Source organism: Schistocerca nitens, chromosome 4, assembly GCF_023898315.1.
Source record: "Schistocerca nitens isolate TAMUIC-IGC-003100 chromosome 4, iqSchNite1.1, whole genome shotgun sequence".
Classification (NCBI taxonomy): Eukaryota; Metazoa; Arthropoda; class Insecta; order Orthoptera; family Acrididae; genus Schistocerca; species Schistocerca nitens.
The window spans coordinates 773,319,993-773,335,598 of record NC_064617.1 but is presented as its reverse complement, the minus strand read 5'-3'; the positions used below and the strand labels follow the sequence as shown (position 1 = coordinate 773,335,598).

The 15,606-nt window shown below is 40.1% G+C and overlaps 1 protein-coding gene across 1 annotated transcript in view; it reads left to right on the top strand.

Moving 5' to 3' along the window:
• LOC126253111 (uncharacterized) overlaps positions 1-15,606 on the top strand; it is an 83,625-nt gene that overhangs the window by 27,156 nt on the left and 40,863 nt on the right. Inside the window, exon 3 of the mRNA XM_049954223.1 lies at positions 13,143-13,236. Within this exon, the coding sequence (XP_049810180.1) occupies positions 13,143-13,236 (94 nt within the window). The remainder of the gene's footprint in view (positions 1-13,142; positions 13,237-15,606) is intronic.

The following is a 15,606-nucleotide window of genomic DNA, read 5'->3' as shown; positions in this document are numbered from 1 at the left end:
TTACTCAGTGCTTCTTCAGTATGCATCTGATTTTCCCGATAGTGCACCCATGTATGGTATAAAGGCAGTGGCTGAATCTTCCTCCTTGATTTCTTACATCTCCACAGGTTGTACTGTTGTGGGTGGAAGGCACGTCAAATCTGCCATTCTGCGTACCTGTTTTTTTTTTTTTTTTTAATACAGTTCTAAGGTGTTCTAGCTCCTGGGGAAGCATCTGAAATGGTGTGCACCCTGTGTACTAGTGTTTTTAGTTCCCCATTCCTCTGTGAAGGGTGATGGCAGCTTTCTGCATGCAAATGTAGGTCAGTATGTGTTTCCTTCTGATACACTCTATGGCCGAGGATTCCATCAGCTCTTCTCGTGACCATGATGTCCAGAAATGGTAATCTTCCTTCTGCCTCGGTCTTCATAGTGAATTTGATGTTGGGACGTGTGGAGTTCAAATATGTAAGGAAGTCAAGAAATTTGTTTTTGCGTAGGGCCAGATGACGAACGTGTCATCCACATAATGGAAAAAACACATGTGTTCCATTTGGTTGACACCAGGGCTTCCTCCTCAAAGTACTCCATATACAAAATTGTGACCAGAGGCGAGAGTGGGCTGCCCATTGCAACTCCTGCCATTTGTTCACAGTATTCTTCATGAAACAGAAAATACGCGGAGGTCAGGACATACCTAAAAAGGTTGGTAGTCTTGTAGTGTAATTTCTGATCAATAAGTTCTAGTGACTCTTATAGAGGTACCCTACTGTATAACGAAACAATGTCAAAACTCACCAGGATGTCCAAGGCTTTTACTCTGAAGTTGTTGAAGGGTTTCACAAAATCCACAGAATTGTGAATATGATGAGTGCATTTGCCTACATAAGGGCTTAGTATTTCCATCATGTATTTTGACAGCAAATACACTCCTGGAAATGGAAAAAAGAACACATTGACACCGGTGTGTCAGACCCACCATACTTGCTCCGGACACTGCGAGAGGGCTGTACAAGCAATGATCACACGCACGGCACAGCGGACACACCAGGAACCGCGGTGTTGGCCGTCGAATGGCGCTAGCTGCGCAGCATTTGTGCACCGCCGCCGTCAGTGTCAGCCAGTTTGCCGTGGCATACGGAGCTCCATCGCAGTCTTTAACACTGGTAGCATGCCGCGACAGCGTGGACGTGAACCGTATGTGCAGTTGACGGACTTTGAGCGAGGGCGTATAGTGGGCATGCGGGAGGCCGGGTGGACGTACCACCAAATTGCTCAACATGTGGGGCGTGAGGTCTCCACAGTACATCAATGTTGTCGCCAGTGGTCGGCGGAAGGTGCACGTGCCCGTCGACCTGGGACCGGACCGCAGCGACGCACGGATGCACGCCAAGACCGTAGGATCCTACGCAGTGCCGTACCGCACCACCACTTCCCAGCAAATTAGGGACACTGTTGCTCCTGGGGTATCGGCAAGGACCATTCGCAACCGTCTCCATGAAGCTGGGCTATGGTCCCGCACACCGTTAGGCGGTCTTCCGCTCACGCCCCAACATCGTGCAGCCCGCCTCCAGTGGTGTCGCGACAGGCGTGAATGGAGGGACGAATGGAGACGTGTCGTCTTCAGCGATGAGAGTCGCTTCTGCCTTGGTGCCAATGATGGTCGTATGCGTGTTTGGCGCCGTGCAGGTGAGCGCCACAATCAGGACTGCATACGACCGAGGCACACAGGGCCAACACCCGGCATCATGGTGTGGGGAGCGATCTCCTACACTGGCCGTACACCACTGGTGATCGTCGAGGGGACACTGAATAGTGCACGGTACATTCAAACCGTCATCGAACCCATCGTTCTACCATTCCTAGACCGGCAAGGGAACTTGCTGTTCCAACAGGACAATGCACGTCCGCATGTATCCCGTGCCACCCAACGTGCTCTAGAAGGTGTAAGTCAACTACCCTGGCCAGCAAGATCTCCGGATCTGTCCCCCATTGAGCATGTTTGGGACTGGATGAAGCGTCGTCTCACGCGGTCTGCACGTCCAGCACGAACGCTGGTCCAACTGAGGCGCCAGGTGGAAATGGCATGGCAAGCCGTTCCACAGGACTACATCCAGCATCTCTACGATCGTCTCCATGGGAGAATAGCAGCCTGCATTGCTGCGAAAGGTGGATATACACTGTACTAGTGCCGACATTGTGCATGCTCTGTTGCCTGTGTCTATGTGCCTGTGGTTCTGTCAGTGTGATCATGTGATGTATCTGACCCCAGGAATGTGTCAATAAAGTTTCCCCTTCCTGGGACAATGAATTCACGGTGTTCTTATTTCAATTTCCAGGAGTGTATGTTAGTGCCCTAATGTTATTGATATTGGGATGCAATTGCACACCATCTCTTTGAACTTTAGGGAGTCCATAAAGTCCTGGCGGTTCAAGTCTTTGAGGTAACAGTTTCTTGGTGGCCCCCTTAGGTAAATCCGTGTCCTTGAGAAAATAGCCCTAGCCTTGTTCTCCGCTGTCTTTGTGGGGTCAGCGTTGATCTTCCTGTAGGTATTGTCATGTACCAGGCTCTGCATCTTCTCAATGTAGTCCTTGTGGGAAAGGGTAACAGTAGTGTTGCCTTTTTCAGGGAGTAAGACGACAATCTCAGGGAACTCTCTCAGGCCCCAAATAGCTGCCATCTCTCTGCTGATAATGTTCAGCTTCGTAGACTTAGTTCTCGTCAGGTTTCACAACATACTTCTTCGGCTGCTTCAGGCGGTAGTCGCACCACAACTTGTTCAGCTGCACTGACGATGTCCATGACTGGTGTGAACTTAGGGGTGGGAGCAAAGCTAAGGCCCTTCTCCAGATCGGAAACCGCATTGTCACTTGGCTCCATGTCAGTCAGATTGTTGACCGTCTTTGCATGGGGCCTCCAGTGGTGATGCTTTGTCAGAGAGACATGAGAATTTTGATATTTGATGTCCTGTGGCCTTCCTATGGATTGTATTGGTTGCCACTCAGGTAATAGCATCAAGCCAATCCCAGGTCCAGGAATTAAAATGATTGGCCAATTGTAAATTTAGTCTGAATAGCACGTGGGAGTTGTACTCAAGACTCTGGCAGGTAAAATGCACTCTCATGTACCAAAGCAAGGCTGGCCCACTTATTGATTCTCCTGGCTGCTGCAGAATCAATGTGATGCATTACCTTAGAAAATGTGATTCTTCAGTTTCTCCAGGCGTATTTTATGATGACATAAATCTCGGGTGAACAGCCTGGTATGAGTGTGCGTAGGACACAATATTTCGGCAATCGACCACGTTGCCATCGTCAGGTGCGCTGATGTACTGACTGGCGGTGGGCCGGTGCCATGTATATATAGGACAATCCCCCCTCCCACTCCTCCCTCAGGTGCTTCCTATGAGTCGGTGCGGTCTGTGCACCGCGGGTGGTCCAGGTACAGCGTCTGTTCTCCTGCTGTCTGGGCGCTGCGTCCCAGGCTGTTCACCCGAGATTTATTTTGTCACCATAGCAAAGTTCGGCACAACATGTTGGGCATGACATCTCTTCGGAAATGCAAGAACTTGTCAAATTTCTTCATGCTGTGACACATCTCGTCCCCATAAAGATTCTATTTTTCCTGGTGTATTTGTTGATTGACAATCCACGGTTGTACTTTCAGTTCATAGTGCCCAACAGGCAGAGTATTTTGACAATCAGGCATGTCACCATCAACACATGCGCTGACGAGCTGAGCTCCTGCAGGCTTGTGGCCTACTTATATCTCCTGCCCCCACGACCAGGGTAGACAGACAACTTACATCAATGCTGTCACAGATGCCAACACTAGCATCTTCACAACCTGCAACATACGACCGTGGGCACAAACTGTGGACGGAGTGGCTTGCGGGGGTGGGGGATATTAGTTGGCTGCATGCCCTCAGGAGCTCAGTTGCGTCAGTGTACCTTATGATTGTGAGATGTCTGTTCGCTGAAATGTTGTGCCCATTGTACACTATGAACTGGCAGTACACCCATGGACTGTTTGATGAATGAACAGTGTCTTTTCCTTTTCTAAGTTAGGTAACAGACTGTTTACACTGAGAACCAATGAGTAATACTTCTGAATATTTCATGTATGGCTCCTTCTGTTGTTGCAGGTCTGTTGGGTTTTAGTATGGTGCCTGATTATCAGGAAGGAAAATTATGTTTGCTGTAACAGTGTAAGATGGAAGGACATTTATGTATTACAAGATCAGGAGTGGTCCCAGAATTGAACCCTATGAAACACCAGTAGTAATTTCTCCCCACTTTCAAAAAGATTTGGCATGAAAGCTATATGACCTACCTGACATGTCATATGAAGTTATTAATTTACATTGCACCTCAAAAGAAATGCTTATTAATTTTTCCACTAGAATTATGTGATTTACATGGCCAAATGCCTTAAGTAGATAACAACAAATGCTAGTAGGTGAAATCTTGCCATTCAGATATTTTAGTAAGTAGTCAGTGAAATTGTAGATGGCATGTTCAGTGGAAAAGTCCCCCTGAAATCCAAATCGTGACTGACTCAGAATTTTATACTTGTAGATAACCTCATTTCAACATATATACATTGCTTTACATTACAAAGCTTTTGAGGAGAAAGTTTGTTCTGTAACGGGTTGACAGTTATTAATACTTGTTCTAATACAGGTTGTATATGACCCGAGAAATCCGGGAAAAACCCAGGAATTTTTCGGAATTCTGGGAATTTTTCATTGTTTTAGCTTTAAATTTTTGTGATTTCGACTGATAAGAATTGATTCTCTAGCAAAGAATGTTACTGTATCCTGCTACTGTAGAATGATACTGCAGCAGTAAAATATAAAGGAGAGGGGGAAAAAAATAAGACTTCAGTGCAAAGGAAATGCGCCATTTACAACAACAAAACACCATGCACGCACAAGCATCTGCAAACAGCAAAAATATGTCAAAAGGCCTTAGGGCGAAGACTATGTAATACTTCGTAACAATAAACTGCTATGAGCGTGATGTCACAACTGTTTACATTAGGTACGTTTGACCAGTTGCCAGCGGGCTCATGCGCATGCGCAGTTGACTATCATATGAGCAGTACTTTCTCCCGCTTCCGTTACTTTAAGTGAGGTCATTAGCTGTATAGGCAGTAGCAGCAAGCACCCACATGCTAACAAGAAAAATTTTTCTCGCGCACCCTAGCTGCAAAATTCGCGCATGCGCAGAGTTGTAGTGGTGCTGGGATTAGTCTCCACATGACTCGTGTTTGCGTTAAGTGATTTCGCTGTTTCCTCCTCGTTTACAGCTCCCACGTCAAATGAAAACAAAACGGATTTCTGTGGCCGGGAGCTATCAAGTGAATTAAAATACGTTCACATAATTATGGAGGGCAAAAATGTATTATTGGTTTCAGTTTTCTGATTTTATTTTATTTCCAAGTTTTTAGCAGTCAAGCATTAATCGCTTTGCAGAACAATTATTTCTGTCAGTTTGCTAAAGAAATTTGTCCTTATTAATCTTTCCGCTGAGGCAATCAGTTTATTTGAAACGGAAGTGTTTCATTATGACACACTACTGGCTAGTTCCAACTGTTCGCTGAATTTAAGGTCCAAGTTTTCATCTTCTGCCATGTATGACAATATGCCATAATGTTCTTGTGGTCTTCAGTCCTGAGACTGGTTTGATGTAACTCGCCATGCTACTCTATCCTGTGCAAGCTCCTTCATCTCCCAGTACCTACTGCAGCCTACATCCTTCTGAATCTGCTTAGTGTATTCATCTCTTGGTCTCTCTCTACGATTTTTACCCTCCACGGTGCCCTCCAATACTAAATTGGTGATCCCTCGATGTCTCAGAACATGTCCTACCAACCGATCCCTTCTTCTAGTCAAGTTGTGCCACAAGCTCCTCTTCTCCCCAATTCTATTCAATACCTCCTCATTAGTTATGTGATCTACCCATCTAATCTTCAGCATTCTTGTGTAGCACCACATTTCGAAAGCTTCTATTCTCTTATTGTCTAAACTATTTATGTCCATGTTTCACTTCCATACATGGCTACACTCCATACAAATACTTTCAGAAACGACTTCCTGACATTTAAATCTATACTCGATGTTAACAAATTTTTCATAAAGAACCAAATATGATATAGTATAGTACTGGTACTCAAAGAAACTTTTCATCCCAAAAACCACACTGAAAAGCTTGATATCAGATGGGACCTAATCTGGAAATAACCAATGTGCACTTCACGCCGAAATATGCATTTTAGTATGGTTTACGAAATTCCGATGCTTTTGGAGTATCCTCTGATGTCCTGTTTCTTTTATGGAAAAATGTAAGCTCTCTTAGTGCTTTATACATACGAACATACGGGCTTCCTACACCACTTCAGCTGCGCATGCGCAATAATGTCTATTTTCTGGCGGTCTCTGACAACTGCTAAATCGAATTTCTAACAGTCTCGGGATGGTATTACGAACGATGGTTCAAAAAGCGTTATTTTTCAAAGTAAATATCTTTTTACGCAATGAATTATGTTAGTGTGAATTATGTTAGTATGAGAAAGTGGGGTGAATTTCTTAAATCACAGTGTGTTTAAAACTGAACACTTTTAAATTTACTGGCATGTTTGTGTCATATATATCTTAAAGTATAACACACACAAAAAAAGATCAATATTACACGTGAAAGCTTAGCTTCTCTTGTAGCTTGTTAATCTTCGATACCAATATTATATGTGAAAGCTTAGCTTTTCTTATAGCTATGCTATGTATATTAATGTAAACCATTAACTTTTCCTCTTTGTGTGTTCGCGCTACGTACCAGCGATCTTGCTATTGGCTGACTATAACATGTGTCCTATGCTCTGGACATCTGCTAACATCGGCTGGCGAGATCACATGGCATGAGATACAACTGGCTTACAAAAGGACATAGCAATCTCCATTTGAACACTCCAGAAACTAACGTCGTGTGTTTGGTGCAATTCAAATTTATACTTTCGTAATACGAAAATATGCAGCGTATATGTTCCTGCACATCAAAGGTCTTTCCAAAACTTCTCTCCTTTTTTTCATCAAAAGTCTTTCCAAAACTTCTCTCCCCAGTTTTTTTTTTCCTTCCCTCTGGGAAGTTCTACGCCAGTGTATAAAACGTTAACCATTCAAAGGATTGATAAGTTTTACAGTTTCGAGGGAAAGATCTACGGAAAACCTACTGTCACTTAGCATGGAAAAAGTGTATTTTTGCCCGGGGAAAAGTATATTTTTTAAACGGGACATCCAGGAAAAATCTGGGATTTTTTTTTTTTTTCCTTGTCCGTATACACCCTGTAATACCTTTCTTTAAAGAGGGGCCCTACCATGGCATACTTTACTGTGTCTGAAAGTAACTTAGGAAAGTGACCCATTAAATAGATGGCCAAGTACAGTAGCTATATAAGATTATGCTTTTAAATTTTTCCGTTTTTCTGTGTGTTACTTATTTCCCTAATTTCTCTGAAAGAAGTTGGTTGATTTTGAATGGAGTTTTTTTGGTATTGATTGTTGCACACTATACCACTTTTTCATGTGATCTAAGTGTACAGAGTGCTCAGTTGCACTTAAAATGTGATTGTTAAAGAAGCATGGCATATGAAACTTCGTGTAATAATTTCCTTGTCAACATACAACTGTCAAATGGAATCTTACCTCTTTTTTTTTTTTTATTAAGTTATGGATTGTGTTCTGAATGTTAGTTGCCATTGCCTTCTTCTGACATATTAACTACTTTGATATGAAAACTTAAGGACAAAAGTAACTTTCACATGATGTGCCACTGCCGAGTAACATAGCTCGATAAAACTTGGACTGTACATAGGAAGAACTGCTGCAATACAGTACAGGTAGTAACTGAAAGAAATATGCAGTGAGACTAAGAGAAATGACACTTTTTTTCCAAGGTTACACCAAAGTCTCCATGGTTGATGACGGTCTTCTGGATGTTACAGATGGTTTTTAAAGGGGTGTGTAATCACCACTGACAGCAGTGCCTGCTCTGCAACTTGCTCTCTTTCTGGCCACGAGATTGGTAAAGAGTACTTGTGGTTGGGTGTCCTATTCCTACATATCATGGCCTATGACTGGTCATTGGTGCATGTGGACATAGTATAAACATCTCTCCAACATATCCCACATGTGTTTGATGGAATTCAAATCTTGGGGGAAGGGGGGGGGGGGGAGCAGTCCATTCGCCAGGTATCCTCTCATTCCAAGACTGCATCCATCTGCACTGTTCGATGCAGTCGTTCATTGTCTTCCGTATTGCCTCTTTTCAAATGATGCATGTCGTAGAGTGCATTGATGGTCCAAGAGATGCTTGATCCATCAGAAGTGGTTCTGAGGGTTATAAATGGGATACTGGATTGCTGCAAATACCCCGCTACAAATAGAAGTGAATCACAACCACATGTTAATGAACAGTAGAAGTGTATAATTAAGAGGAGTATTGTAATGAGATTTACTTCAACTTCTCTCAGGGAAGGATCAGTAGCATAAGTAATAGCGTTAAGAGTGGTTCAGAGGGAGAGGAACATAACGTAATAATGGAGGAAATAATTAAGGCAGAGACAAAAAGGCCATTGGATAACCCTGGAAATACTCCGTCTTGGCAAAGAAAGAATGCTGTGGGTTGGATAGGAAGGGAGAAGTAAAGATTTCAGGGAAATGAAATTATCAGGCCGGCCGAAGTGGCCGTGCGGTTAAAGGCGCTGCAGTCTGGAACCGCAAGACCGCTACGGTCGCAGGTTCGAATCCTGCCTCGGGCATGGATGTTTGTGATGTCCTTAGGTTAGTTAGGTTTAACTAGTTCTAAGTTCTAGGGGACTAATGACCTCAGCAGTTGAGTCCCATAGTGCTCAGAGCCATTTGAACCATTTTTGAAATTATCAAAGGCAAATATGCTGGATCAGAATGAATAAGAAGAGACTCAACAAAACAGAGAGGGATAGTCGTAGGAAACATTGAGAAGTTGTACATGAAGATTAAATTTGCACATGTGAGGTTATCTCATTTAAGGTTTGTACACTGGGAAAACCTGTTCCAAAGCATGACAAAAGAACCAGAAAGAAGTGAAGTGCCATAAACAAGTGATTCATTAACGTGAAATTCAGCAGAGTGCATAATCACCCGAGAGACAAGAAATCAGCAGGAGCAGATAAGATGTCTTTTGATACACAATCTTGAAGGACATTCAAATAATTTAAAATCAGAGATGGTACAATAGTCTGTATTAACAGACACTATTGTGTTTTCACTGTATGACAATCAGTTTCATACCCTGGAGGTATATTTCAGGTCACATCGGCATGTAGAATAAAACTACATAAGTAAAAGCTCTAGTAGTTAACATAACCTACCAAACAAAGAAGACAATAAAGTGATGTACTCATGAAACTAATATTTCATGTGACACAAATTCCAAGGTACAAGTGACCATAAAAACGTGTCACTCCCTGGTAAAACTTTGGATGCAATAAACAGCTGTTGTGAGTTTGGACGTTCACTCAGTTTTAATATAGACTGTTTTACCATCTCTGATTTTAAATTGTTTGATTGCCCTTCACAATATCTTTTGAGTTGTAGAAATCAGTGGAAAGCTGTGGAATCATTAGACTGCTTGACTGTGTCTAAAGAAAAGTCAGTCGGCTTGTTGGTTGGTTAGTGACATGTTAACATGGATCTTTTGCATGATAGATCGTAATGATGTGGAACAAGTCATGTTATAATCACATTGCAAATTAATTTGTCAATATGGTTACTCTTTGAACATTTTTAAGTTGTTTATTATTATTATTATTATTATTATTATTATTATAAAAAGAAATAAAGATTACAGATGTGAGTTAGTAATTCCCACCCACCATCTTTTACACATTACAATATAGAAATGCTTCTATGGAATAAAACTGGTCATCATATTTCCAAAAATGCTTCATCTTCATGCTGCTAAAGATGAAGTGATGAAAAAAATGTGAAAATTTGGTTCAGTCAGTTTATTTTTAAACTAATGACTTGAATAATATACAGAAGTATGAAAACTAAAATAATGGGAGCCAAGATTATTTTGGTTTCAGAAAAGGTAAAGCTGCAGTGAAACAATTCTGACTTTGTACTCAGGGGTGGAAGAGGAGTAAAGGAAAATCAGGACATATTCTTAGCGTTCATGGATGGAAAGAAAGTCTTTAATAATGTTAGGTGGATAAAGGTGTTTGAAAACTTGAGACAGTGAAGATGAATTATAGAAGAATATTTATTCTCTACTGTATGCATGCAGAACTATGAAAGTGGAAGATCAAGACACACACACATCTTTTCATGAGGGAGGCTTGTAGCTTGTTTCATCGGTGTTTCAAAGAAGCAATGGGGAAAGTTATACAAAATTTTGGAATAGGTACAAAAGTGCAAGATGATCAAGTACAAACACTAAGATTAGCAAAGCACATAACTATTCTGGCTGAAAGTAAGGGAAATTCAAAAAGCTGGTTGGTTCAGTTAACAGCATGTTTAGCTCCAAATATGGATTAAGCATAAGCAAAGTAAAGATGAAAGTAATGACAAATACTAGGAAGCAGAACAATGACTATATTAATATTAATTATTGGAACAACTTGGTAATTGTAAAAGTACTGAAAGAATTTTATCTATGAAGCATGATTACACAGGACTTGTAAAACAAGGAAGATATTAACATTTGTATGGATAAAGAACTATTTTTTTTCATGAAATTGACTTGATTGGTATGAAATAAAGACATGTAACTAACACTGTGAAGACTGGCCACTTAGAAGAATGTTGGGCCAAAAAAACTGGCCATTTATGCCATTATTTAAAGCATTTCTGACATATGTATAATTGAAATAGCTTCAAGAGCAATTTACAAAATAAAAGATGACCAACCTTCAAGATGTATTTTGCATATTCACTTTAGTTTCTTGATAAGTACACATTTTAAAGTAATGATGGCAGAAAGTACAATTATCCTTCCAAAGAGAAACTGTGAGGAGAGTTAATGAGCAATTTCTCCCTTTGAACTTCTAAAATTTTATTTGCTCACCATTCGTGACAGCATCTGTTACGTTTGCTTTTTTTATATATAATTCTAGAAGTTGACAACGGAAGGCAACACCCGTCAGCTACAGGAAGCACAAAGCCTGTACATTGTTCTCATATGAAATGGGTCCAGTTTCTGAGTGATACACACATTGAGAAAATTCCAGCCCAAGCTATACTCAGCTGCAATCTTATGAACGCAGCATTGTGATCCGAACTGTGCTTGAGCTTAGTGTCCAAAGTGTGAAGGAGGAGGAAGTTTCTGAAAGGGTTTGTCTGGAGCACAGCATTGAATGGAAATTGGAAGTGAAATGTTGACCATGGGGTATATGGAAAGGAAGAAACAGAGAGAATTTGACATTTGATTATAAAATGTAGAAAAAGTAAGTGGACAGGTGATAGGTGAAGAAAGTATGAAGAAAAACATTCCTGGAAAACCATTATCAAGAGGAGGAACACATTAGTAGTACATCTGCTACAATATCGAATGTTTGTAAACTTGGTGCTGGTAGGAGCAATAGAGGGAGAAGTGTTGTAGGGAATGTGAAAAACAGATTGTGGAGGATGTTGGAAATACACTTATATGCTGTTAGAGATAGAGAGAGAGAGAGAGAGCACACAAAAATCATTTTTCATGACAAATCTTAACACTTTGTGGCCTGTGACATAAGTAGGATGACATCAGCCCTTGTACTGCCCATTGGTCTAACAGTTGAGCTCACATGATCATGGCATGTGGTTTCACGGCATTCAGTCGTGGCCAGGTTGTGCTTGGCTGACATTTGGAACCCTAAATTTATGAGCCTGTGCTCCTTGCCCCCATATTCAGGCAACTGGCAATGGAGAGATCATTGATGTGAATAACTACCCAGTGCCTTGGGTTTCTCACTGGGTACATCCATGATGTGACACCACAGTCATCCGGGCAAAAGAGGATGATCCTTGCTTTTAGTTAGATATGTGTAATGTGATTGCTCACAGGTATATGTAGAGTTGACAAGAATAATGCAAGATACTAGGAAACAAAGGTTGGTATCAAACTTTTTAGAGTACTCTTAACTACAAATCCATAAAAGTGCTTCTACGGAGCATATCCTGCCTCTCGTTGTTCTTGCTGTCATGATGTAGAAGCACGTAATGGAGTTAGCCTTAAATAGTTGATTTTTATGTACAAGTAGTCCCAGAAGGAATGGTCAGTATTCAAGGACGTGACAGAATGATCATTCAAATGAACACACACACACACACACACACACACACACACACACACATTTCACTCTTATTGCAATAAAAAATAATTTCAGGCAGCTAGTATAATGTTTTTCTTTTGCATTTGTCATTTGTGAACACTGACCACAGGAATTTGTCTCTTCTTCGCCATCAATATGTCAGAGACTTGTGAAGAAATGAGAAACAAGTTTTCCTATGGGTGTTTACAGATGTACTCAGTTTTCTGTTGCAAGTCTTTATGCAATCAAAATGATGTTAGTGTGTAAAAACCAGTAATGTGGATAGCATATTTACATGTAAAGTTGCAATTTATTTTTAATATTGAGTAAAAGATACACCATTGCGCTATATGGTTACTTTATTCAAAACAAACAACTGGTTTTGTAATGTTAGTTACACCGTCAAGTGAAGTCAGTTACAGCTTGAGACTGGAGAACAATTGATATTAAACTTCTCCGCTTCCTAGAATGTCACTCCATGCCAAAAATCATGTTGCAACCCACAACAGATTAATGTAGAAGGGGGACTAATAACTGGAACCACGTACTAGTGGATCAGATGAGTGGAGTACAGGGCAGCACTGTGGCTGCCGAAAATGTTTTGATAGAAATGCTGAATCGTGAGATGTAATGACAGATGTTTTGGTTCACGTATTGTACCTTTTGAAGTGTATCAAGATACTAGATGGGATCAGTCACAAACTTGAAATTTAAGTTTTTTTTTCTGTTACTCATGAATTCCTCATTCTTCATTCATAACTTTTTCCCATTTTCTTTTTTGAATCTTAGCTGCTTTCAAATGTCAATTATATTATCTAATAAGTCACTGTTTCAGAATCATGTGATCCAAAAAGAAGAAACGGTGCTCTTAGAGATGTGTTGAATACCAGTTGGCCACAAGTAAAAGATTGTGCTTTCTTTGATATACAGTGAGTACTCTTTCATACTTAAATTAAAATAAAAAAAAAACCTTTTGTAATCTTTAGGCTATAAAATGTGAGATTGTGTGTTTTGTGTGTACCTTTATCTTTATTTAAGCTGTTGGTAGTCATGTAGTGTAATATCTTTATTTGCCTTTAAAATGTAGTCATCCATAATTTTATGAAACTTTGAAATAAGTTGCTGAACAGTTGCTGAACAGTTGCTGTACACAATGCCCCATTGTGAAATGTAGACAGACTGAATGTTTGTCAGAATATGTACTAGAAACTTTCTTAATGTATATTTATTTTAGTTATAATGAACTATTATATACATGCATGATATATTTATTGTGTTTTAGAGGTAGAGTATAAAAATGTGTGAATAAAAAAATAGACAACATCTTTTAGTATTCCATATTTGTCAGCCACAGGAAAAGAAATAATTAAGGACAACAGATGGTGTCTATACTTTGTGGCATAGCATCTGAAAGAAAAGTCTCAATACATTGAATTTTACCAAAAAGCTTTGTTGTTTGAAGAAAATATGGTTTCACAATACTAAACTCAAGTACTGAACAAAGTTTGTGATGACCTCTATATAAAATGATGAGCTTGTAATATACACGTAATGAAATTTCCGAAAAATGCTAGAATGAAAAGACAGAAAATTTTAAAAAAGAAAACATTAAGACAGTAATGTAATCACAAGCCCAAGAAAGTAATTGCCATTGAAGAAACTTTTGATTCACTTATTACTTTATGAGCATATACCATCAAACCTATGACTGTTGCTTCTCGTGCCAGTAGTACAACCACACTACTTCCTTCCATATAACTTCCTCAATTGCTCCAGCATTCATGTAACACAGCGCTGATTGTGTCTTGTATTTGGAAAAAGATGAAAGTGTGGAGACAATTAGTGTGTGGCTTGCATAACCTGTTCTGAAGTGAACAACATTTGAAAATCATGAAAGTCAGCCATTTTCTCGACCTTTCACTTCATAGTAAAGAATTCTGTGCCAGAAGCTATTTTGTGTGCTCAGACACAGATAAGTGACATGAACAGAAATCATGCTCCTTAGACCACAGTTGCCTCCATGCTGTATATCAGCAAATCAGTTGTACACAGTACTGGAAATGTCAACAAACTGCTCGCCACATGAGAGCAAAAAGTAACAAAAAAATTTTTTTGAACAGATTGCCAAAATGTTAAATAGCTCTGATATTCCTTTTGAAGGAAGACCTTAAGGGAAGAATCTGAGACCAAAAAGAGGGTGATGACATCTACTGGCAGAACCAACCAGTCACTAGCCCAATGGCTTGCTGTTTACAGTGGAATTAAAATATCTCCAAATACATGAGAATGAGCTAAAATTCTTAGTTTTTGGAAGATATTATGTTTACTTCCAAGAAGCACTTACAATTTTTGACATCTGAAGGCTAAAAAATTGTTCATTCTATATAAAATATGACTTCAGTTGAAGTTGAATGGTCAGCTGTGTAAATGATATGTGTCACTGCTTACTTCTTACCCTAGTCACCAACTACAAGTAGCCTCTATATTTGCAAATGGGTGTAACAGGTTAACTAAATGTTTCCTTTAGTTTGCACCTTAATGAAGATGCAGACCTGGAAACGCTCACAAACTTGGTTGCGCAGTTCTCTCACCTGTCCTCCTTTATGGGGTGGTTGTAGGCAGCTGATCAGTTAGTGTGCTCTGCAACCCCATTCGGACATTGTTCAGTGAGAAATAAAGTTTCCATTTGAGTCGTCATTTGTTGATCGATATATACAGGGTGATTCAGCTACCCATAGCAATGCCTGTTTATGCAACCAGCAATGCTATATTTGGCCTTCAAAAATCACGTGCAGGATTTTTATAGTCTCTCACTCTTTACATGCAAGCTATTAGTTCTGCAGAAAAAATGAAGAGGACCTGTTTGTAGGAAATTTAATGCAGTTAAATTTTGTACTGGGATTTGTTTTCCACTGGAGGTCACAGTTTTCTTGTTACTCAAGAAAAAACATATGAAAGTGACCTTCAAATGCTCCCGCATCCCCATAGTCATCCTCCAACAGTCAGGATTTTTAGTATGTTGTTCATGGCACTCCTTCCTACCACTGTACAAATATTTCTGATTACATGAACTATTCCTGATGTTTGACATTTTTTGGCCACTATTGATTGGGCTGTTATTCCACCAGCATTGTCAACTATTTCATTAACATCATTAATTTAAATGTGTCTGTGAGGATAATGAAACAAAGATGAATTTTTTAAGAGTTACATTAAAACCAATTATGGTGACAGTTTGATCCAAAATTAACCCTTACAACCACAGTAGTTTCATAGACAGAGTGCTTAACTAATATAAC